At 42.4% G+C, this 25,312-nt stretch overlaps 1 protein-coding gene and 2 non-coding genes across 12 annotated transcripts in view; all 3 read left to right on the top strand.

Annotated features, from left to right (window-relative positions):
- XPNPEP3 (X-prolyl aminopeptidase 3) overlaps positions 1-21,039 on the top strand; it is a 75,502-nt gene extending 54,463 nt beyond the window's left edge. For all 10 annotated transcript variants that reach the window (XM_054469599.2, XM_054469596.2, XM_054469600.2 and 7 more), the window contains 4 exons: positions 2,407-2,492; positions 10,499-10,679; positions 12,528-12,648; positions 14,438-21,039. In XM_054469599.2, coding sequence (XP_054325574.1) covers positions 2,407-2,492; positions 10,499-10,679; positions 12,528-12,648; positions 14,438-14,604 — 555 coding nt within the window. In that variant the 3' untranslated portion in view covers positions 14,605-21,039. The remainder of the gene's footprint in view (positions 1-2,406; positions 2,493-10,498; positions 10,680-12,527; positions 12,649-14,437) is intronic.
- On the top strand, positions 3,039-3,140 carry LOC129023774 (small nucleolar RNA U13). The gene has a single exon (XR_008496921.1). It is a non-coding gene; the product is annotated as a small nucleolar RNA U13 (small nucleolar RNA).
- On the top strand, positions 5,910-6,013 carry LOC129023742 (U6 spliceosomal RNA). The gene has a single exon (XR_008496891.1). It is a non-coding gene; the product is annotated as a U6 spliceosomal RNA (small nuclear RNA).
- Positions 21,040-25,312: the final 4,273 nt, after the last annotated feature.

Raw genomic sequence — 25,312 nt, forward strand, 5'->3', positions numbered from 1 at the left:
TGAGCCACCATGCCTGGCCTATTTTAATTCCTATAGTATAGAGCAGCAGTTAGTGTGGTTCATGAAGTTAAATATATTGTCATAAGAACACAGACATTCTCTTACTAGTGTACACTGGAGTATCCCAGAAGTTTTATAATGATAACACAAAAGACTGAATGCACAGGCAGTATGAGATTCCAGCTGTCTTCTGTGACACTAGACAAAAGAATTTAGAAAATGCAAACAATGCCAATTTTCTATTTATATTTAGAAAAATAGTTTTTTTCATAAAAATGTTGTTTATGTTCACATGTAATGGGTTTATTTTTAAGTGAATTTAATAAATATTATAAAATTTTATCAGTTTTAATTTCTTAGTATGATAAATATTCATAGATAGACATTTATGATTTTTCCAGATTCTTACTTTGATCATTCTTGTGCATTTTTCCTGGTATACAAGTTACCAAGTTTGTCTAAGGGACACCTAATAATGGAATTGCTGGGTCATAGGATATACATATCTGCAACTGTGATAGTACCAAACATTTCCAAAGAGATTATGTCAATTTATACTTCTACTCTTCCTAAGACAGTTTCGTAAGTTATATGTTTCTACCATTTTGTCCATTTTGTCTAAATTACTCACAGTATTGTCTTACATTTTAAGCTACTTTGTATTTATAGTTATGTACCCTTTTATATTCTTGATATATTTTTGCCTTTTCTCCTTACTCTAGTAAATCTCATTAGATGGTTTCTTTAAAAAGTAAACATACAGGGCCAGGCACCCCAGTGGCTCATGCCTGTAATCCCAGCACTTTGGGAGGCTGAGGCAGGTGGATCACTTGAAGCCAGGAGTTCAAGACCATCCTGGCCAACATGGTGAAACCCCGTCTCTACTAAAAATACAAAAATTAGCTGGGCGTTGTGGCATGTGCCTGTAGTCCCAGCTACTCAGGAGGCTGAGGCAGGAGAATCGCTGGAACCCAGGAGGCAGAGATTGCAGTGAGCCAAGGTTGCGCCACTGCACTCCAGCTCTGGGCAATAAAGCAAGATTCCATCTCAAAAAAAAAAGAAGTCAACATTTCATAAAATACATTTTATCCAGGATTTAGTTGTTTACTAGCAGAAATTTATTCCATCTTTTGCCAAAAATGAAAAACCACATCCATCATTTTAAGTTGCCATTACTATATGTTATCATTTACCCATTCTACTGTTTGTCAAATTTTGTACTTACTTAGATATGAATAACATATACTCTGTCTTCAAGGGCATAGAGAGATTATTTCAGCATAACATGACAATTAGAAAGTTAGAGATATACTTAAAGTTTTCTTCTTTCCCTACATATATTATGATGGAGAGCAAAAGGGGAAGTGGGGCCTGGCGCGGTGGCTCATGCCTGTAATTCCAGCACTTTGGGAGGCCGAGGCAGGCGGATTACGAGGTCAAGAGATCGAGACCATCCTGGCCAACATAGTTAGCCAGGCGTGGTGGCGGGCACCTGTAATCCCAGCTACTTGGGAGGCTGAGGCAGGAGAATTGCTTGAACCCAGGAGGTGGAGGTTGCAGTGAGTGAGATCACGCCACTGCACTCCAGCCTGGGCAACAGAGCAAGACTCTGTCTAAAAAAAAAAAAAAAAAAAAAGAGGGAAGTGATATTCCAAGGTTAAATGTTTAAGGGGTGGCTGTGTTTGAATAAGGCCCGGCATACCAATGTATATAGGATTGTTTTTTTCTCTTGTTTCATAAAGCAAAGCCATATGGGTTTTTTTTTCTTAAAAAAATGATAATAGTGATATTTATGATGTGCTAATGTTTACACCTAGTAATTCAATCCCAAGGAGTCTGGTTCCAAAGCCTATACACTGAAACAGTACGCATTGCCAACTTTCTTGTGGCAGGGTGAATTCATCTGAAAAGTTTTGTTTTGTTTTCACATGCCCCCTGTTTCAAACATCTGAAAAGTTTAGATGCTGTGTAGATAAATAGAAGAAACCAGCAATTAGTGTCCTTTAAATTAGAGCTTTAAAAAAATAAAATGGACCAAGTGCAGTGGCTCACGCCCGTAATCCCCGCACTTTGGGAGGCCGAGGTGGGCAGATCATCTGAGGTCGGAAGTTTGAGACATCCTGACCAATATGGAGAAACCCCGTCCCTACTAAAAATACAAAATTAGCCAGGTGTGGTGGCAAGCGCCTGTAATCCCAGCTACTCAGAGGCTGAGGCAGGAGAATCGCTTGAACGCAGGAAGCGGAGGTTGTGGTGAGCCGAGATCATGCCATTGCGCTCCAACCTGGGCAACAAGAGTGAAACTGCATCTCAGAAAAAGAAAAAAAAGAAACGCATACTTTGGATTACTAGAAACAACTTATAATCACGAGCTTATCCACTTTAACCTGTCTTACTTTGTTCCAGGATGGGGAAATGGTGCTTCTGGATGGAGGTTGTGAGTCTTCCTGCTATGTGAGTGACATCACACGTACGTGGCCAGTCAATGGCAGGTAGGGCTTCTACAGAGTAACATATCCCACTGCTTCTTAGGAGTATGAGTTGGAATATGGCTATATTTGGAATGAATGACTAAAGAAATATTATAGGTCCATTTCTGGTCAAGTTAGGTTGCAAAGCTCCTTATTATTTTCAAAGACTGTTTTGTTCATCATATCACAGAATGAGGCACATAGAAACACCTAGGTAACTAACACACACAGAGGTTTGTTTTTTTTTTTTTGGTAAGAGACAAGGTCTCGCTGTGTCATCCAGGCTGGAGTGCAGTGGCTATTCACAGGCCAGATCATAGCTCACTGCAGCCTCGAACTCCTGTCCTGAAGTGATCCTCTTTTCTCAGACCTCCTAAGTAGCTGGGACTATAGGCACATTGCCACCATGCCTGACTCACAGACATTTTTTAAAAAATAAAGTTGATTTTTTAAAATACAGAAGTAATATTCAGGTTATGTAGAAAGCTTGATTGGATTAATCCTCCATAGATAATAATTATAAAATCTGGACAAAATATTAAAAATAACTATTTAAAGGCACCAGAGATCCCTTTGTAGCTCATGAGTGATGATTGGGTGTTCATGTGCAGGTATGAGATGTGCTACCCTCAAACCTTCTTACAAAGTCAGCACATTACCCATCTGACATGAAAAAAATAAAAATAACAGGCACCAGAGAGCTTTCAAAAATAGCCAGAAACTGTACAAGTCCATTCTTTTTTTTTTTTTTGAGACGGAGTCTCGCTCTGGCACCCAGGCTGGAGTGCAGTGGCGTGATCTCAGCTCACTGCTAGCTCCACCTCCCAGGTTCACACCATTCTCCTGCTTCAGCCTCCCGAGTAGCTGGGACTACAGGCACCCGCCACCACGCCCGGCTAATTTTTTGTATTTTTCGTAGAGATGGGATTTCACCATGTTAGCCAAGTACAAGTCCATTCTTAAAAACCTATAATGGGCCGGGCCTGGTGGCTCATACCTGTAATCCCAGCACTTTGGGAGGCTGAGGCAGGCAGATCACCTGAGGTCAGGAGTTCAGGACCAGCCTGACCAAAATGGTGAAACCCTGTCTCTACTAAAAATACAAAAATTAGCCTGGGAATGGTACTCGGGAGGCTGAAGCAGGAGAATCGCTTGAACCAAGGGGACGGAGGTTGCAGTGAGCTAAGATTGGACTCTGCACTCCAGCCTGGGTGACAGAGTGAGACTCTATCTCAAAAAAAAAAAAAAAGAAAAACTATAATGGATAAATGTGGTGATTAGGGCTTTTTGCCTGAGGACATTGCCCAATGCACATAGCTTGGGCAGCAGAAAGCCATAGCCTTATTGATTTAAGATATCAAATGATAGATTTAGGTGCTGACAGAACAGCCAGAAAGATGAAGGAAAATCCTTGACGAGAAGGGCTTGCGGAAACTGTGAGCCCCAAAATCTGCATACAGAATATTTAAAAATCCTTGGCTGATCACTGAACTATGTGTTCTGAGGAGGCCTCACGAGGCTCAGCAAAATACCAGCAGTTAGAAGCAGAATAAACTGAGCAGAGATTTTAGTTGCTTCCCAGTGAGAACAGAGTTTGTAGTTTGAAGCTATCCAAGTTAACAAAATTTCTAGACATGAGAAGAAACTGGTAATTGTGACCTGTAATCAAGAAAATCTGATCATGAAATAATCCTGGCCAGGTGCAGTGGCTCACGCCTGTAATTCTAGCACTTTGGGAGGCTGAGGTGGGCAGATTACTTGAAGTCAGGAGTTCAAGACCAGCCTGGCCAAAATGTGAAACCCTGTCTCTACTAAAAATACAAAAATTAGCTGGGCGTGGTGGTGGGCACCTGTAATCCCACCTACTCGAGAGGCTGAGGCAGGAAGATCGCTTGAACTGGGAAGGGGGAGGTTGCAGTGAGCCGAGATTGTACCACTGCACTCCAGCTTGAGCGACAGAGTGAGACTCCATCTCAAAAAAAAGAAAAAAAAAGAAAGAAATGATCCTAATGTTCCAATTAGCAGAAGGACTCTAAAGTAGCTGTTATAGATATGTTAAAGGAAGATATAGACATACTGAGCAAACAGATGGAGAATCTCAATGAGAAATAGAAACAAAAAAGAACCAGAGATTCTGGGAAGGTGGCAGCAGCAGGATAGTTTTTCAAACTTTCCAAATTGTCAAATAAACATAGAGCAACTAGCTAACAAAACCAAACACTAGGTAGTATTTGTTACCTCAAAATAATTACCTCCTAATTCACAAACATTCAGTCTGTAACTGCGCAGTTAGCAAAATCTAGACTGATAAACTCTATGTCAAGCAGCCCGGATTCTTTAACAAATAAGTTACAAGGAAATGAAAAGAGGTGGTGGAGGAGCCTACTAACTAAAAGAGATTTTAGTTATATCAAATATATTACAAATGAGCACAAAGAAAATTATCTTGGGGTGAATATTTGGGTGATAAAAATATTTTTAAAAACACAAAGGACAGCCAGGCGAGGTGCCTCATGTAATCCCAGCACTTTGGGAGGCAGGACAGGAGGATCACTTGAGCTCAGGAGTTCAAGACCAACATGGGCAACATAGTGAAACCCAGTCTTTACAAAAAATACAAAAAAATTAGCCAGGCGTGGTGGCACATGCCTGTAGTCCCAGCTACTCAAGAGGCTGAGGTGGGAGGATTGCTTGAGCCCAGGAGACAGAGGTTGCAGTGAGCCGAGATTGCACCATTGCAGTCCAGCCTGGGTGACAGAGCCAGACCCTGTCGCAAAAAGAAAGAAAAAGAAAAATCCCTGCAATGACCAAGCATAGTGGCATGCACCTATAGTCTCAGCTACTCAGGAGGCTGAGGCAGGAGGATCACTTGAGTCCAGGAGTTCTAAGCTGCAGTCCACTATGTTAATCAGGTGTCTGCAACAAGTTAGAGGTTTTTACACGTTACCTAAGGAGGGCTGAACTGGCCCAGGTCAGAAACAGAGCAGGTCACAACTCTTGTACTGATCAGTAATGGGAACAAGCTTGTGAATAGCCGGTACACTCCAGCCTGGGCAACAGAGCAAGACCCCATCTGTAAAAAAAGGAAAAATTTTAATTAAAATTTTAAAAAAACACAAGGAATAGGGAGTGACTGCTAACAGATACAAGATTTGGGAGGAGATGGTAATGAAAATTTTCTGGAATTAGTAGTAGTGGTGATTGTACAACATTGTGAATATACTTAAAACCACTGAATTGTACACTTTTTTAAGTGAAGGAATTTTATGATAAGTGAATTATATATTAATAAAAATGATAAATTCGGTCAGGCATTGTGGTTCATCCTGTAATCCCAGCACTTTGGGAGGCCAAGGCAAGCAGATGACTTGAGCCCAGGAGTTCCAGACCAGCCTGGGCAACATGGCAAAACCCCATCTCTACAAAAAAACATTAAAAGTGCTTCCTTCAGCAACACATATACTAAAATTGGAACAATACAGAGATTAGCATGGCCCCTGTGCAAGGATGACATGCAAATTTGTGAAGCGTTCCATATATAATCATGAAAGAAAAAAAATAGCTGGATATGGTAGCATAGGCCTGTAGTCCCAGCTACTAGAGAGACTAAAGTGGGAGGATCACCTGAGCCCGGGAAGTCGAGGCTGCAGTGAGCTGTGACTGCACTACTGCACTCCAGCCTAGGCAGCAGAGTGAGACCCTGTCTAAAAAAAAAAAAAATCATCTGTAAATAACAGTACACACAAATAAAAAAAATCACAATTAACTGACTACAAACTGATATGGCTAGCATGGTGGCTCACACTGGTAATCCCAGTGTTTTGGGAGGCTGAGGCAGGAGGATCAGTTGAGGCCAGGAGTTCAAAACCAGTCTGGGCAACACAGCAAGACCTCTATATCTACAAAAAATACAAAAAATTGGCCAACTATGGTGGCATGCACCTGTAATCCCAGCTACTTAGGAGGCTGAGGTGCCAAAATCACTTGACCCCTGAAATTTTTGGTTACAGTGAACTATGATCCCATCACTGTGCTCTAGCCTAGGTAACAGAGCAAGGCCCTGTCTCCAAAATAAAAAAGTTAGGCCAGGCACGGTGGCTCACGCCTGTAATCCCAGCACTTTGGGAGGCCAAGGCAGGTGGATCACCTGAGGTCAGGAGTTTGAGACCAGCCTAGCCAACATAGTGAAACCCCGTCTCTACTAAACACACACACACACACACACACACACACAAAATCAGCTGGGCATGGTGGTGGGTGCCTGCAGTCCCAGCTACTCAGGTGGCTGAGGCAGGAGAATCACTTGAACCCGGGAGGTGGAGGTCGCAGTGAGCCGAGATCACACCACTGTACTCCAGCCTGGGCAACAGACCGAGACTCCATCTCAAAAAAAAAAGTTAGGACGAGGGTTATTTGTTGGTAAGATTGTCATTATTCTGGGACCTATAGAAGGGTATTCTGGGATAGTCTGCCAAGTTTTGGTGGGGTTTTTTGTTGTTGTTGTTTTATCTGACTGGTATTCACCTTATAATATTTGTTTTCTTTTTTTTTTTTGAGACGGAGTCCTGCTCTGTCGCCCAGGTTGGAGTGCAGTGGCTCAATCTTGGCTCACTGCAACCTCCGGCTCCCAGGTTCAAGCAATTCTCCTGCCTCAGCCTCCCAAGTAGCTGGGACTACAGGCAGATGCCACCCCGCCTGGCTAATTTTTGTATTTTTAATACAGCCACTGAATAATTTCTTAAGGTTTATGTTTGATTGATTTGTTTGGCTTTCTATATCTGTGTTTTGTTTTACAATTAAAAAATTTTTAAATTTTTAAATGACAGTTTTAAAGCTGAAAAGTACATTAACTGAAACAGGAAATTCACTAGGTAGACTTAACTGTAGATTGGAGACAGCAGAAGTTTGCAAACTTGAAGATAAATAGAAATTATCCAGCTGGAAGAATAGAAGTACATTGTAAAAAGGCCAGGTGCAGTGGCTCACACCTGTAATCCCAGCACTTTGGGAGGCCAAGGCGAGTGGATCACTTGAGGTCATGAGTTCGAGACCAGTCTAACCAACATAGTGAAACCCCGTCCATACTAAAATAACAAAAATTAGCTGGGTGTGGTGGCAGGTGCCTGTAATCTCAGCTACTTGGTTGGCTGAGGCAGAGAGTGATCCTCACATCTCAACCTCCCAAGTAGCTGGGATTATAGGCACGTGCCACCATGCCTGGCTAATATTTTGTTTTTTTGTAGAGACAGGGTTTTGCTATGTTGCCCAGGCTGGTCTGCAACTCCTGGGCTCAAACGATCCTCTTGCCTTGACCTGCCAAAACACTGGAATTATAGGCATGAGCCACTATGCCCAGCCAAATTCTAGGTATTTAAGAGAAATGAAAACATTTCTCAACAAAAAGAGTTACACAAGGACATTCATAACAGCGTTTATTCACAATAGTATAACAACCAAAATGTCCATCAACAGGAGAATGAATATGCAAATTGTGGTCTGTTCATACAATGGAATACCACTCAGTAATAAAAAAGAACATTTTAATTACTGATTGAATGTTTTTTGTTACTGATTGAAGCACCACCATGGATGTACTGCATAGACATCCTTCTACCCTCACTGAGCATAGATTATGTTCAGTGAAGGAAGCCAGACACAAAAGAGTATATATTATATGATTCCATTTATATGATGTTCTAGATTAGGCAAACTAAGGTCAAAATAATCACAACAGCATTTGCCTTGGAAAGTAGGGATATTGATTAGAAATGGACATGAGGGCCAGGCGTGGTGACTCATGCCTGTAATCCTAGGACTTTGGGAGGCCAAGGTGGGTGGATCACCTGAGGTCAGGAGTTCAAGACCAGCCTGGCCAACATGGCAAAAACCCATCTCTACTCAAAATACAAAAATTAGCCGGGCGTGGTGGTGGACGCCTATAATCCCAGCTACTTGGGAGGCTGAGGCAGGAGAATCACTTGAGCCCGGTGGGGGCAGAGGTTGCAGTGAGCCGAGATCGCACCACTTCACTCCAGCCTGGGTGAAAGAGCGAAACTCCGTCTCAAAAAAAAAAAAGAAATGAACATGAGGAAGCTTTCAGGAGAGATGGAAATGGTCTGTATAAGGCTTGAGTCCAAAATCTGTAGGGCAGACTTCAGTCCAAACTCAGGCAGGGTTTATATTATAGTCTTGAGGCAGAATTCCTTCTCCAGTATACCAAAGCAGTTGTGGCATTTGTGTTTATGTATTGTGGGTTACCTTTTGGTTTGTGTTTCAGCCAGCTAGGCAACCAAACTGTTAGAACTTTTCTGACCCCTTCAGCTGCAACATTGAATCCAGAATCTCTGATTAGTGGACCCATATCAGTAAAGTTGCCTGATGCAACTATGTTCCTTCTACCATTATCCCACAACATAAATATTCATTCCCACCCATATTCCCAGATTTTTGTCTTTCGGAAATTGGAAACCTCATGCAGTTCTTTTTTTGTTTTGTTTTTTTGAGACGGAATTTCACTCTTGTTGCCCAGGCTGGAGTGCAATGGCGCGATCTCGGCTCACCGCAACCTCCACTTCCCAGTTTCAAGCGATTCTCCTGCCTCAGCCTCCCGAGTAGCTGGAATTACAGACATGCACCACCATGCCCAGCTAATTTTGTATTTTTAGTAGAGACGGGATTTCTCCATGTTGGTCAGGCTGGTCTCGAACTCCCGACCTCAGGTGATCCACCCGCCTCAGCCTCCCAAAGTGTTGGGATTACAGGCGTGAGCCACCGCGCCCAGCCCCTCATGCAGTTGTTTTTGGAGTGGAGTGGACCTCCTCATAGGTCACACTTTCTGCCTAACTTGGAGCCTGCTGGGACTTGAGTGTAGTTACAGTTCTAGTAGAACCAAGGCAACTGCCTCAAGGGACATACCTACAGGTTTTCAGGCAAAACAGGGTTAACTTTCTCAGATGGGGGTGGAAGGGCTGCTTCTGCTGGCAACGAAGACTCAGCAGAATTTAGGAGTTCATTGTCCCCAGCTTCAATAGGTTTGGTACATGCATTTGTCAAAATTGTACCGTTCAAATGTATGCATTTTAGTGTATATAAAGACACTTTGGGAGGCCAAGGCAGGAGGATCGTTTGAGCTGAGGAGTTCCAGACCAACCTGGGCAACATAGTGAGACCTTGTCTCTAAAAAAAAAAAAAAAAAAAAACTGTTACAAAAATAATTATTTAGTAATACTGTGGTGGGCTGGGGTATGGGTACATTATGCTGTGGGTTCCTTATGCTATTATAGTTAACCATTCTTCTATTAGGGGACATTTAGAGTTTGTCTAATAATTTACAATTATAAAATTACAGTGAACATTTTAGTATCTTCAGCTTTTTTGAATTTCAAATATTTTCTTTGGATATATTAGAGTAGAATTATAAGCTCTAGTTGTATGAGCATCTTTAAGGCCTTTGATGTAATTGGCTGTATTAATTTACACTCCTATCAACAGTATGTGAGAATACATATCATGTATCATCCCAGGTCACTTTTTTTAATCTCGCAATTGCTAAAGAAACTGTTATTCTAAAGACACTTAAGTGCTAGTACATTACTAGTAGCCGAAATGTTGACTAGTATATCCCATGGTATCTGCTTCACCTGTCAGAAGTGGGTCCCTTAGGCTTTCTTGCCTTTTTTTTAATGGTAGTCTATGCTGTAAGGGATTAAACAGGATCATGGCTGAGCCTCGTCTGCCCACTGACTGCACTCATGGCTCAGTGCTTCTTTTGGCCCTACTTCATGTCTCTCCTGACCATTTGAAGAAGAGACTGTGTTGCTGCTCCAGCTTGAAGGATTGTTGCCCTTCCTACTGAGCACCTAGGACATGATTGAGCTCCTGGCCGTATTGATAGATTGGTACTTACTAAACATCAACAGTGCCCCAGCAGCAGCAGCATCTTGGAGTTTTTCTAATCAAATTTAGTAGCAAACTTCTTAGAATATCAGATTATCTAAGTTCAGGTTCTTTGGTTTTCCCGTCCGCAGGTTTACTGCACCTCAGGCAGAACTCTATGAAGCCATTCTAGAGATCCAGAGAGATTGTTTGGCCCTCTGCTTCCCTGGGACAAGCTTGGAGAACATCTACAGCATGATGCTGACCCTGATAGGACAGAAGCTTAAAGACTTGGGGATCATGAAGAACATTAAGGAAAATAATGCCTTCAAGGTACTTCATTCTCTTGACCCCAGTTCTCAAGAACACCTAGCATGCTGCTAGGTTTTTACCCTATATAAAGCTAATTAGATTTAGAAATGGGACAGATGCAGTGATTCATGCCTGTAATCCCAGTAGTTCAGGAGGCTGAGGCAGGAGGATTGCTTGAAGCCAGCCTGGGCAACATAGCAAGCAAGACCCATCTGTATACATGTAGATACATACACACACACACACACACATATATATATATATATATATTATATATATATACACACACACACACATACGTAGATATATATACATACACACGGGGTTTTTTAAGTAAAAAGAAAAGATTTAGAAATCATCTTTGTGATCTATAAAAGGGATTTAGCTTTAACATGGATTAAAACAAAGGAAGTCAGTACTTATTTCTTCCAGAAGATGGCAGCACATTCTGATTCATTACATGCTGCATAACTAGCTCAGTATTCAGAAAACGTAAAATGAAGTCTGGTGCCGACAGGGTGAAAAAGGAAACAAGAAATGAGGAGAAGCCTGGGAAACATAGCAAGACCCTATCTCTACAAAAAATTTAAAAGTTAGCCAGGTGTGGTGGCACACACCTCTAGTCTCAGCTACTTGGGAGGTTGAGGTGGGAGGATCACTTGACCCCAGGAGTTCAAGGCTGCAGTGAGCTATGATCGCACCACTGCACTCTAACCTGGGCCACAGAACAAGGCCCTGTGTCAAAAAAAAAAAGAGAGATTAACTTTTAATCTTTTTATGGGTTATTCTGTAGGTCAAAGGAGAAGGTATGTGTTGTTTAAGTGACATTTTCGAGACTTCAGCAATATTCCCAAAGACCATGTCATTAGTGAATTATTTTTCTGCATCCAAAATGTGATGGTATTCAGTAAAAATGTAAAACCTCAGCTTTAAAATTAAGATGCTAGATGTCTAAGTCAGATAGACCATTAGGCATCTCCTACCTACCAGTTAAGCCTGCTAGGACTTCTGTTATCAATAAAAATGAAGCTATAAATTGGCTGTTGCTCGGGCCAACAAATCTTTAACTAACTGACGGAAATATCCAAGCTGGCTGTGCACAGTGGCTCACACCCGTAATCCCAGCACTTTAGGAGGCTGAGGCAGGTGGATCACATGAGGTCAGGAGTTCGAGACCAACCTGGCCAACATGGTAAAACCCTGTCTCTACTGAAAATACAAAAATTAGCCAGGCATGGTGGTACATGGCTATAATCCCAGCTACTTGGGAGGCTGAGGCGGGAGAATAGCTTGAACCCAGGAGACAGAGTTTGCAGTGAGCCAAGATCGCACCACTGCACTCCAGCCTGGGCAACAGAGCAGGACTCCATCTCAAAAAAAAAGAAAGAAATACCCAAGCTGGTAGGTGCCCAAAAGTATGCCTTCTCCACAAGTTGCTGTGAGATATTTAGGGTCTCCAGAGTAGATTCCTGAGAGGGATGTGTGAACGAACATTGGAAAGAGAACTGTGGTAATAGTCATCCTCTCTTTCCCAAGAAAAGAGATTTTTCTTTTATTTTTACCTTTCCTGTGGTACTGAAGAAAAGAGAATTTGCCACAGTCATTAGTTGGGATTACTCAAGTCAGCATGTATGTAGTATATTAAATAGCGGGAATGGAAATGTGGATTGATGAGAATGCCATTGGCAGAATTGCATGTAAGAGGTCGCAGTTTTTCAGGTGCCTTTAAGTATTAGCCCAAGGAGGGATTAAACTGAAGTGGCAGAACCATGGGGAGATAAGAACACATATCTCACTGATTTATACTTGCCCAGCATTCCCTGTAAGAGGTCATTGCTCTAATGATACTGTGATAATTATCTTTTCCAGGCTGCTCGAAAATACTGCCCTCATCATGTTGGCCACTACCTCGGGATGGATGTCCATGACACTCCAGACATGCCCCGTTCCCTCCCTCTGCAGCCTGGGATGGTAATCACAATTGAGCCAGGTAAGGAGAGGTGTTACAATAGTAGTATGAGGTAAATGTTTGTTTGTTTGTTTGTTTTTGAGATGGAGTTTTGCTCTTTCGCCCAGGCTGGAGTGAAGTGGTGTGATCTTCATTCACTGCAACCTCCGCCCCCCAGGTTCAGCAATTCTCCTGCCTCAGCCTCCTGAGTATCTGGGATTACAGGTGTCGGCCACCACGCCTGGCTAGTTTTTATATTTTTAGTAGAGACGGGGTTTCGCCATGTTGGCCAGGCTGGTCTCGAACTCCTGACCTCAGGTGATCCACCTATCTCGGTCTCCCAAAGTGCTAGGATTATACATGAGCCACCACGCCCAGCCACATTGTTTGTTTTTACCTCAACCAATGTAATTAACTTAGAAGAGACAGGAAAAAAAGTCCAGTATGGAAGATAATTTTATTTTAGATTTATCTTTCGTATTCTTATTTAACATCACACAATTTGTTCAATTTGACTCCTCCAATAAACAACAGATGGGGAATACTTCCTATAAGTAGATATTAAGAAATGAATCTTTTTTAATCCTGCCTTTCCCAGGGCCAGTTTGTACTGGTCTCCCATTTAGTAGTGGGGGGCTGCTCAAGCTTCCAAAGCCCCCGGTGTTTGTGTGCAGAGAGACAGGCAGACACACTATGCTCTCAGTTTCAACACCTCTGCAAGCTGCATTGAACTACCCAGCACCATCCCACTCCTTAATATCCATCGCCTTCCTCATAAGCTTCAGAGAAAGCTAACAGTCGGATACGTTACCTAACTTGAATGGTCCTGGGTGTTGGGCAGGATTCTGAAGAGAAGCGGTGGCCACAGTGGTGTGTGAAGATTGATGTTGTCAGAGTTGATGGTTAAATACTTATGCTGGTTTTGTTTTGAAAACAGATCTAAATTTTAGATTTCAAGTATTTTAATCTCTATATAAATTATGGCTGTGAAATGTCTTTTATGCCACCCTTTGAACCTAGTCATACATTGCTATCTGTGGCCATAGGTATATCATTTAGTTCAATCTGGTTGGTACATGGGCGCTTCCTTAGACTGCGCTACATTTTCCTTTGCTGATCTTTCTTTTTTTTTAATCGCAGAGCAGTATCTGTGAGGATAGTGGAGGAAGTTTACAACTTGTTTAATATAAAAAGCCCTGGTATGTGTCTAACTTCATGATTAGAAAGGGTACCTGGGGTTTCTACATTTTTCCAAATGTACATTAAAGTCTTTCAGTTTCTCTTGTATTTTATATTATGTACATCAGATATATTTAAGTCTTATAATGACTATCTCTGCAGCTTCCAGTTGTCAAGGCTAATAATCTCTAAATGTTTCTTTTAATACAGTTTAAATATATTCTGTCTTTATTTTTGCAAAGTGCTGTTTTTCCAAGGGACTCTTAGGCAGGGGAAGAATGCACTTATATAATCTGCTTGTCCCCCACATATATTGATGTACTTTTAAATTAAGTAACTTTATTGGCCTTCTTGAGCCACCAGAATATGACAGAATCATGATCAGCATTGCCATAGTTGTATTTAGCTTGTAGTCCAATATAAAGATAACCACAATAATAATTTTAGTAATGATACCAACATGTGTTGACCATTATATGCCAGGCACTTTGACATGTATTATCTCATTTAATCCTCACAGCTTTACTAGGTAGGTACCATAAAGATCCAGTATTACAGAGGAAGGAATTTTAACCCAGAGGTTAACTTACTTGCCCCAAACCACCCAGTTACTATCATTCCTGAACAACATGTTCTTCTTTCTACTTCACAGGCATTTATATTCCAGAGGATGACAAAGATGCCCCAGAGAAGTTTCGGGGTCTTGGTGTACGAATTGAGGATGATGTAGTGGTGACTCAGGACTCACCTCTCATCCTTTCTGCAGACTGTCCCAAAGAGATGAATGACATTGAACAGATATGCAGCCGGGCTTCTTGACCTTCACTGCGGCCCACATGCACCTCAGGTTCAAGATGGGTGTCTGCTGGTAGCCCTGCACGTGTGCTTTCTGAGTGTCTCTGTGTGTGCATTAATATATGCATTCCATTTGGGAGCATAGCAGCTGTGTGAATGTATGTAATCGTGTATGGGGGTTTTTTTGTTTTAAGTAGTTAGAAGTCTGGAAAAATGAATTTTTGAATAGTATGTTACTGCAGCTTTGGTAACATTAATTCTATAGAATTAATGACCAGAGCAAGTTTAATTTTTAAACATAAAGGTCTTGGTTACATATGTCCATGCATTCCAGTTAACACATTTAAACATATAGAAAATTCACTTCTTCTTTCAAGTCCTTCCCTTTCTATACTTTTGCTGAGATCCAGCCAATATCATAAGAAGTTTGTGTGATGCCTGTATTTTTAGCTAATTACCAAGGTCTCTGCCTATGCGAAAATTCATCTTTTGGTGATTGTGGGTGGCCAATACATACCTTCTGTAACTCCTCCCTACCTATTCTAGATCCTGCATATCTACTGGAGCCATATGAGCCCTCAGGGGCACTGGTGTCCTGCAGTCTTACTAGTCAGCCACAGTCCAGGTTCCAGCAACACTAGCTACCTACCAAACAAAACACTTTTGAGCTTTTCTTGCCATTTGGTTGCCTGGGACCTGGAAAGTGTTTAGATTCTTGATAAAGAAGGAAATGGAAGAGAAAGAAAATTATATATATATATATATACTAAAGATCCAGACATCAGGGCTGGGTACAGTGGCTCCACCTGTAATCCCAGCACTTTGGGAGGTCCAGGCAGGTGGATCTCTTGAGACCAGGAGGTCAAGACCAGCCTGGCCAACGTGGTGAAACACTGTCTCTACTAAAAATACAAAAATGAGCTGGGTGTGGTGATACATGTCTGTAATCCTGGCTACTTGGGAGGCTGAGGCATGAGAATTTCTTGAACCTGGGAGATGGAGGTTGCAGTGAGCTGAGCTCATGCGACTGCACTCCAGCCTGGGTGACTGAGCAAGACTCTGCCTCAAAAAAAAAAAAAAAATCCTGACATCCTGCCATCTTTTCTCTTCAGTTTAAAGATGATTTATTAATGATGGCTTCAAAAATTAATAAAAAGAAAAGAAAAAAATGATTTCTGGCTGGGTGTGGTGGCTCAATCCTGTAATCCCAGCACTTTGGGAGGCCGAGGCGGGCGGATCACGGGGTCAGGAGATCGAGACCATCCTGGCTAACAACAGTGAAACCCCGTCTCTACTAAAAATACAAAAAAAATTAGCCGGGCGTGGTGGCAGGTGCCTGTAGTCCCAGCTACTCAGGAGGCTGAGGCAGGAGAATGGCGTGAACCCGGGAGGCAGAGCTTGCAGTGAGCCGAGATCACGCCACTGCACTCCAGCCTGGGCGACAGAGCGAGACTCTGTCTCAAAAAAAAAAAAAAAATTATTTCTTTCCCAGACATCCCTGCTCCCTCTATAGATTCTTAATGCACTGACCCTCACGGGTTACCCTTGTAGCTGTTGTGCTGTGCAGAAGCAGATCCTCTACTTACGTACCCTGTCAGAGTCACAGTAGTGGTGCCCAATTTTCAGAGAAGTACCCCTGTTATCATTCTGTGATTTCCTCTAGTGCTAATAGAAACAAAATACAGAATCTACCAAGTACCCGTAAATATTACATGATTCTTATCTTTCTTTGATACTAGCACTGGGAGTGCAGTGGTAAAGAGTCATACTTCTTTTTTTTTTTTTTTTTTGGAGACAGAGTCTCGCTCTGTCGCCTGGGCTGGATGGAGTGCAGTGGCGTAATCTCGGCTCTCTACAACCTCCACCACCTGGGTTCAGGCAATTCTCCTGCCTCAGCCTCCCAAGTAACTGGGACTACAGGTGCACGCCGCCATGCCCAGCTAATTTTTTGTATTTTAATTTTTTGTATTTTAGTAGAGACAGGGTTTCACCCTGTTGCCCAGGCTGGTCTCAAACTCCTGAGCTCAGGCAATCCGCCCACCTCAGCCTCCCAAAGTGCTAGGATTACAGGCATGAGCCACCGTGCCTGGTGTAAGAGTCATATTTTTTTAAACACAAACATTGGATACAATTATACAGCAACTCAGTTTGCAAGGTGAACAGGGCTAGATTACCACAGATAGCTTATTTAGGAGCTTCTATGATAGAGGGAAGCTTTAAGAACCAGTGTGTTCACCTCCTTTAAACCTGGATATGAGCTCAAGATGTATAAAACATGCCAATTGTTAGAACACAAATTTGAGGGTTTCTTAAAAAAACAATTTGTATTAGGGAAGCACAAGCTAGGGGATTAACAATCTCTACAATGCTGGAAGTTTGCCTATCTTATCAGGGAAACCCAGGGTACAGAGTGAAAAGCAGACAGGCAGTGAGTTCCTCAAGAGACAGATAATGTGAAAACAAAAGTGATACAAATCATATCCTGACAGTGCTAGCCTAGGAATGCCTGGCTTTGCACACCTTATCTAAGCAGCTCTCAGAATGGAGGCTGCACAGCTGGAGTCTCCATCCCCCATACCAACCTTCCCACCTCCCTCCAATTTCTCAATCCAGTGCTTTTTAAAAGAAGGGGAGGGAAATAACTCCACGACTCTGGCTGCTCACTTCCCAGGCTCTGTGCCCCCAACAGCCCTTTCCTTGGATTGTGTTTCCTTTGTTCATTTGTAATCCAGGAATAAGGAATTTCCTTTTCTTCTTGTATCATTTTCTTTTCTTTTTTTTTTTGAGACAGAGTCTCACAATGTCACCTGAGCTGGTGTGCAATAGCAAGATCTCAGCTCCCTGCAACCTCCACCTCCCAGGTTCAAGCGATTCTCCTGCCTCAGCCTCCCAAATAGCTAGGATTACAGGCGCCTGCCACCACACCCGGCTATTTTTTTGTATTTTAAATAGAGACAAGGTTTCACTATGTTGGCCAGGCTGGTCTCGAACTCCTGACCTCATGATCTGCCCGCCTCGGCCTCCCTAAGTGCTGCAATTACAGACGTGAGCCACTGTGCCTCCTGTATCATTTTCTATGGTCTAAACTTTTCTAGCTAAAAGCCTAGGTAGCTTGTATGTATAGCAGCATACTTAGACATGAAACAGACTTCTGGTTAGATTCCAGTCAAGTTCTATAGATGTTATTGGTAGGCAGAAAGGCTGTTGTGGAATTCTGGTGATTTTCAGTCCCTGACCCAGGTATATTGTCCTTTGAGTCCCAGATTAACTAACTATAGCAGCTAAGCATTTGAATCAGACTTCTCATAGCAATGTTATGGGCTGTCTGATATATTCAGGATTTGTTGAGCAGATAAGCTGTGTATGATCTTATTCATTCTCAGCCATGCCACAGACATACCCATTTCCCTTTAGTTATTTTTTTAATACAGAGAATGCTATTAACTGTTATTGGATATCAAATAATTTTATTTTTCTAATGTCAGGAAATGACCCATTTCACTTAAGTGAGTTTTCCAAATAATTAAAATGTAATACTTCAAGAATAAAATGTTTCCAAATATTTCTTAAAATTCTTAAAATTTAGGTTAAAGTTTGCTGATCTCTTACATTTAATAAAGCTGGGACTTGAAGACTTACCATAGTTTTCAACTGCCTTGCAAGTTCATAAACTTCTAAAGGTAAAAAGTGAATAAGATAAATTCAGAGTTTTAAGGTAAGGGCTTTATATTAGCTTTTTTTTTTTTTTTTTTAAGTTTTTTTTTTTTTTTTGAGACGGAGTCTCGCTCTGTCACCCAGGCTGGAGTGCAGTGGCACGATCTTGGCTCACTGCAACCTCCATCTCCTGGGTTCAGGCAGTTCTTCTGCCTCAGCCTCCTGAGTAGCTGGGACTACAGGCGCGTGCCACCATGCCCGGCTAGTTTTTTGTATTTTTAGTAGAGACGGGGTTTCACTATGTTAGCCAGGATGGTCTCAATCTCCTGACCTCATAATCCGCCCACCTCAGCCTCCCAAAGTGCTGGGATTACAGGCGTGAGCCACTGCACCCGGCCTTTTTAAAGTTTTTAATTGACATATAATTGTACATATTTACAGGGTACATGATGATGTTTTGATACATATAATATATAATTATCAGATCAGAACAATTAGCATATCCATCACATTGAACATTTATCATTTCTTTGTGTTGAGCCTTTAGTTCTTTTTTTTTTTTTTTTTTTTGAGATAGAGTCTCACTGTGTCACCCAGGCTGGAGTACAGTGGTGTGATCTTGGCTCACTGCAACCTCCACCCACCAGATTCAACCAATTCTCCTGCCTCGGCCTCCCTAGTAGCTGGGATTACAGGCACCTGCCACCACACCCAATTTTTGTATTTTTAGTAGAGACAGGGTTTCACCATCTTGGCCAGGCCAGGCTGGTCTTGATCTCCTGACCTTGTGATCCACCCACCTCAGCCTCCCAAACTGCTGGGATTACAGGCGTGAGCCACGGCGCCCGGCCAGAGACAGTCTTGCTTTGTCTCCAGGCTGGAGTGCAGTGGCGCCATCTTGGCTCACTGCAACCTCCAACTCCCTGGTTCAAGCAGTTCTCCTGCCTCAGCCTCCCAAGTAGCTGGGATTATAGGCACGCACCACCATGCCCAGCTAATTTTTGTATTTTTAGTAGAGACAGGGTTTCACCATGTTGGCCAGGATGGTCTTGATCTCCTGACCTCGTGATCTGCCCACCTTGTCCTCCCAAAGTGCTGAGATTACAGGCGTGAGCCACCATGCCCAGCCAAGCCTTTAGTTCTAAGTATAATAAATAATATATATACCAGGCATTCCTATTAAAAATCTTAACTTAAAAAAAATTACTCAAATGTTACCACTGGAATTTTTCGAATTGAAGATACATGGTTAGATCATTAACAGTACCATCTAAATGAAAGAAACATATCTGGATATCCAGTGTCACATACTTTTATGTATTTATTTCAGGAATTACTATTTTGTCACCATAATTGGGAAACAGACTGTGTTCTTTATTTGAAACACAACAGTATAACTACTGTAGTAAAGTTGGGTGCAGTGGATCACGGCTGTAATCCCAGCACTTTGGGAGGCCAAGGAGGGATGGTCACTTGAGCCCAGGAGTTTGAGACCAGCCTAGGCAACATAGAGAGAGACCTTGTCTCAACAAAAAAATGTGAAGTTAGCCAGGTGTGGTGGTTTGCACCTATAGTCCCACCTACTCAGGAGGCTGAGGTGGGAGGATCGCTTGAGCTTCGGAGGTCAAGGCTGCAGTGAGCCATGATTGTGCCACTTCACTCCACCCTGGGCAACAGAGCAAGACCCTGTCTCAATAAAAAAAGAAGAGAAAAACTGGAGTGAGAACTCTCCTCCTCTCATAATCATAGTATCCACGTTAGGAAAATGCTTCTGAGAGTAACTTAAAGTACTCTGTGTGCATCTTCCTTCAAAAACCTTGCTTTTTTCTCAGTTTTTGTAAGGTGAGAAAGGGAAAAACCTTCACCATAGAAATACTTTCTTAATTAAGATCCAAATAAAACATGTTAAACCTCCATATAAAGACATTGCAACTTATTAAAACAGAAAAATGTACCTTTGTTATGTCTTTCCAAATATCCACACCCCCACCCTGTTCAGCTGTGTTAATAATACAGAGATCACAAATGTGAAGCACAAATGCTGCTTCTCCCCCTCCTGTTCCCATGTCAGAGATGGAGAAGAAAGCACAGTGAGCTGTTCACCAGTCCAGCAGTGACCTCGGAGTCCTTTGTAACAGTGTTTCCAATAACTGCTGCCAATAAAACAGTTAGAATTTGAGTTAGAAGCTATCTGCTGTCCCTCAACTAGTATCTGATAGCTGAGAATGTAATTCGTTTGTGTGTCTATTAGAAAATTAGGCAGGCACCACAGACAGTACCAGCATAAAGGAACCTGCTTAGAAGAGATTTTTATGGTGTGATTGTGTTTTTTTTTTTTAATTTTTGTTTCCTGAAGTAGAATCCATAGCTCAAAACAAGTTTTAAGCCTGAGAAAATATAATTTGAGGTGTTTTTTATGCTCCTAATGAAAAAATGAATGAATGCATCATTAAACCTTAACAGTAGAGCAGAATTTCACTGTTACAAACCGCGTGGGTTCTCCTGGTTGTGGTGCTGTTCTCTACCTGTGTGTCACTGAGTTTGAGCATCATTATTGTTTGAATCAGAGGACCCACTGGAATCAAGGCTTCTTGGAGTTGCTGCGCAAGAATCTGAGAAAACTTCAATCTTTACTAGCATTTCTTAATGCTTTCCATGACTTTTGTGCAATTATATAAGTTCAGTTTAGACAAAATGCTGTTACTTTTTAAGGCATTACTAATAACTAAAAATAGTTACGTCATTGCCCATCAAGGGAAAAGCATTTGTAACTGTCATTTAAAAAAAATAAAACTATAAAACAATATAGAGGTGTATGGTGTGTGTGTGTTACTTTAGAATGTAGAGTTTACAGTCTATTTAGTATAAACGTGAGACCATGTGGTTTTACAAAATAATTTACAAAGTATTCATTAGCTGCTGTCACAAAATCATGATAGCAAACTTGAAATGATTTTATCAGTCTTGTACAGGAAGAATCTGGTGGATTTGATCCAGCCTATTAAAAGGTTGACACAAAACTGACTGAAAGGTCTCCAGAAAGTTCCCATAACACTCAAGACTGTAAACTGTAGCCATGCACATTTTATGAAGGATGAATTTTGTGGGGAAATAGGATCAAGTTGCAAAATTATGAATATTTTAACTTTGTCAACCATATAATGAATCGTAAGTGTAGCCATCTCTCTCTCCCTGTTAGGAACCATCTTTAAAATCTGAGACTGTCTATGAGGAGTACCTTTAACATTTCTCACATTCTGGCAGGCACAAAAAGATACTTTGTATGGCACAATGGAACAAATTTGAGGGGGCTGAGTGGTAAGTACATATGACTTGGAGAAAAAAAATTATACATCCTTTAACTATGATAAGAAAAATATGTACAGTGAGCCACCATGGCTGACCAACAAACATGAAATTTCTTATAATGGGAATGGATTTCTAATCCAGTTGAAATATTTTATATCAAATATTTCAAAATAATGAAGCTATAATTTGCAGCATATACATGTATTGCTAGAACAGTCACCCTGCTCACAGACTCCACTAAGAAGTACTTCATCCACGAAAGTCGTAAGTATCCAGCATATGTAAAGCAGAGATCTGGGCTGTCTGAGGCTGCATCTGGAAGCAGCCCTGGCCCAGTCTTCAGCCCCCATGACACCTATGGCTAGCAGCCCTTACACATCTGAAACACCAACCACTCTAGCTAAATTCCATGACATCCTTGTCTTTCATGTGAAACTGTGCTCAACAGCTGCCACTGAAGTAGATGACCAAATGGTAACACCCCTCCTTCTCCATATTTCAGTGAGCTCTTGAAAAATAATTCTAGATCTTATGACCCTAAATTAAATACCCTAATTGAAATATCATTTAGGGTATTTAATTTAGGGTCATAAGATGTAGAATTATACCGGTAAGAATTACTCTGGACATAAAAATTGGTGTGACTGGTCAGGTGTGGTGGCTCATGCATGTAATCCTAGCACTTTTGGAGGCTGAGGTGGGAGGATCACTGGAAGCCAGATATTCAAGGCCAACCTGGGCAACATAGCTAGATCCCCATCTCTACAAAAATATTAGGTGTGATGGTGCATGCATGTAGCCCCAGCTACTTAGGAGGTTGAGGTGGGAGGATCACTTGAGCCGAGGAGTCCGAGGCCCAAAGCTGCAACAAGCTGTGATCATACCACTACACTTGAGTGACAAGGGCAAGATCCTGTCTCTAAAAAAAAGTATCTGTCACTGTGTAATACTGATCTAGATTTCCACCAGTTTTTAAACCCCATTGGTTCTGAATGGTTGCCACTAAATATTACATTTTCCTAGGAAACAAAGTTGAAAGTGGGAAGCCTACAAAGTTAGAACAAACGTTTTTATTAAAATATTCATCTTGGAGGGGCAGCGGGAGGGAGAGCATCAGGATAAACAGCTAATGCATGCAGAGCTTAATACTTCGGTGATGGGTTAATAGGTGCAGCAAACCACCATGGCAAACGTTTACCCATGTAACAAACCTGCACATTCTGCACAGTTCTGCACATGTATCCGGGAACTTAAAAAAAAAAAAAATGGCCAGGCACAGTGGCTCACGCCTGTATTCTAGCACCTTCAGAGGCCAAGGCGGGCGGATTGCCTGAGCTCAGGAGTTCGAGACCAGCCTGGTCGACATGGTGAAACTCCGTCTCTACTAAAATACAAAATTAGCTGGGCATGGTGGTGGGAGCCTGTAGTCCCAACTACTCGGGAGGCTGAGGCAGGAGAATTGCTTGAACTCGAGAGGCGGAAGTTGCCGTGAGCCGAGATCAAGCCACTGCACTCCAGTCTGGGAGAGCAAAACTGTCTCAAAAAAAAAATTTTTTTTTTAATTTTTAAAATTTCACATTTTAGCAATTAAAAAAATACTCATCTTGAAAGATGTTATTAAATATTTTATTGAGGCCAGGTGTGGTGGCTCACACCTCTAATCCCAGCACTTTGGGAGGCTGGGTCAGGCGGATCACCTGAGGTCAGGAGTTCGAGAGCAGCCTGGCCAACATGGTGAAACCTCTCTACTAAAAATACAAAAATTAGCCGGGCTTGGCCAGGCATGGTGGCTCACGCCTGTAATCCCAGCGCTTTGGGAGGCCGAAGCGGGAGGATCACGAAGTCGGGAGATTGAGACCATCCTGGCTAACAGTGAAACCCCATCTCTACTAAAAATACAAAAAAAATTAGCCGGGCGTGGTGGCGGGCGCCTGCAGTCCCAGCTACTCGGGAGGCTGAGGCAGGAGAATGGCGTAAACCCCGGAGGTGGAGCTTGCAGTGAGCCGAGATTGCGCCACTGCACTCCAGCCTGGGCTACAGACGGAGACTCCGTCTCAAAAAAAAAAAAAAAAAAAAAAAAAAAAAATTAGTCGGGCATGCTGGCAAGCACCTGTAGTCCCAGCTACTCGGGAGGCTGAGACAGGAGAATCGGTTGAACCTGGGGGGCAGAGGTTGCAGTGCGCCAGTGCACTCTAGCCTGGGCGACAGAGCAAAACTCAGTCTCAAAAAAAAAAAAAATTGAAAGCAGGGACTCGGTTATTCGTACACCAATGTTCAGTGCAGCATTATTCACAATAGCCAAAAGGTAGAAAAATCCAAATATCGATTGATGGATGAATGGATAAACAAAATGTGTAAACATGCAATGAAATATTATTCAATTTTCTGGCCGGGCGCGGTGGCTCAAGCCTGTAATCCCAGCACTTTGGGAGGCCGAGGCGGGCGGATCACGAGGTCAGGAGATCAAGACCATCCTGGCTAACACGGTGAAACCCCGTCTCTACTAAAAATACAAAAAAATTAGCCGGGCATGGTGGCGGGCGCCTGTAGTCCCAGCTACTCCGGAGGCTGAGGCAGGAGAATGGCATGAACCCTGGAGGCGGAGCTTGCAATGAGCCAAGATGGCGCCACTGCACTCCAGCCTGGGCTATAGAGTGAGACTCAAAATAAGATGGTTAAAATTATATTCTCACTGGTCGGGTGCGGTGGCTTACGCCTGTAATCCCAACACTTTGGGAGGCCAAGGCGGGCAGATCACGAGTTCAGGAAATCGAGACCATTCTGGCTAACACGGTGAAACCCCATCTCTACTAAAAATACAAAAAATTAGCCGGGCGTGGTGGCGGGCGCCTGTAGTCCCAGCTATTCAGGAGGCTGAGACAGGAGAATGGCGTGAACCCGGGAGGTGGAGCTTGCAGTGAGCCGATTTCGCGCCACTGCACTCTAGCCTGGGCGACAAGGCGCGACTCCATCTCAAAAAAAAAAATTATATTCTCACTTATAAGTGAGAGCTAAACATTGAGTACACATGGATCCAAAGAAGGGAACAATAGATACCGGTGTCTACTCAAGGCTGAAACAAGGAGGGTGAGGATCGAAAAATCAGCTGTCAGGTACTAGGCTCATTACCTCAGTGACAAAATAATCTGCGCACCAAACTCCAGTGTTGAGCAATTTACCCATGTAACAATCATGCACAGGTGCCCTTTGAACTTAAAAATTTGAAATAAAGAAAAATGGGTAACATTCGGAAATTGTATGTACATTTTGCCACAATAAAATAAAATTGGGAAATTGTATGTACATTTTGCCACAATAAAATAAAATTGGGAAATTGTATGTACATTTTGCCACAATAATTTTTTTTTTTTTTTTTTTTTTTTTTTTTGAGACGGAAGTCTTGCTCTGTCGCCCAGGCTGGAGTGCAGTGGCACGATCTCAGCTCACTGCAAGCTCCGCCTCCCGGGTTCACGCCATTCTGCCTCAGACTCCTGAGTAGCTGGGACTACAGGTGCCCGCCACCACACCCGGCTAATTTTTTTGTATTTTTTTTTTTAGTAGAGACGGGGTTCCACCGTGTTAGCCAGGATGTGGTCTCGATCTCCTGACCTCGTGATCCGCCCGCCTCGACCTCCCAAAGTGCTGTGATCACAGGCTTGAGCCACCGCACCCGGCAATAAAAAAAATTTGTTTTTTTGAGACGGAGTCTCTCCCTGTTCCCCAGGCTGGAGTGCAGTGGCACGATCTCGTCTCACTGCAAGCTCCGCCT

The sequence above is a fragment of the Pongo pygmaeus genome, chromosome 23 (genome assembly GCF_028885625.2).
Source record: "Pongo pygmaeus isolate AG05252 chromosome 23, NHGRI_mPonPyg2-v2.0_pri, whole genome shotgun sequence".
Taxonomy (NCBI): Eukaryota; Metazoa; Chordata; class Mammalia; order Primates; family Hominidae; genus Pongo; species Pongo pygmaeus.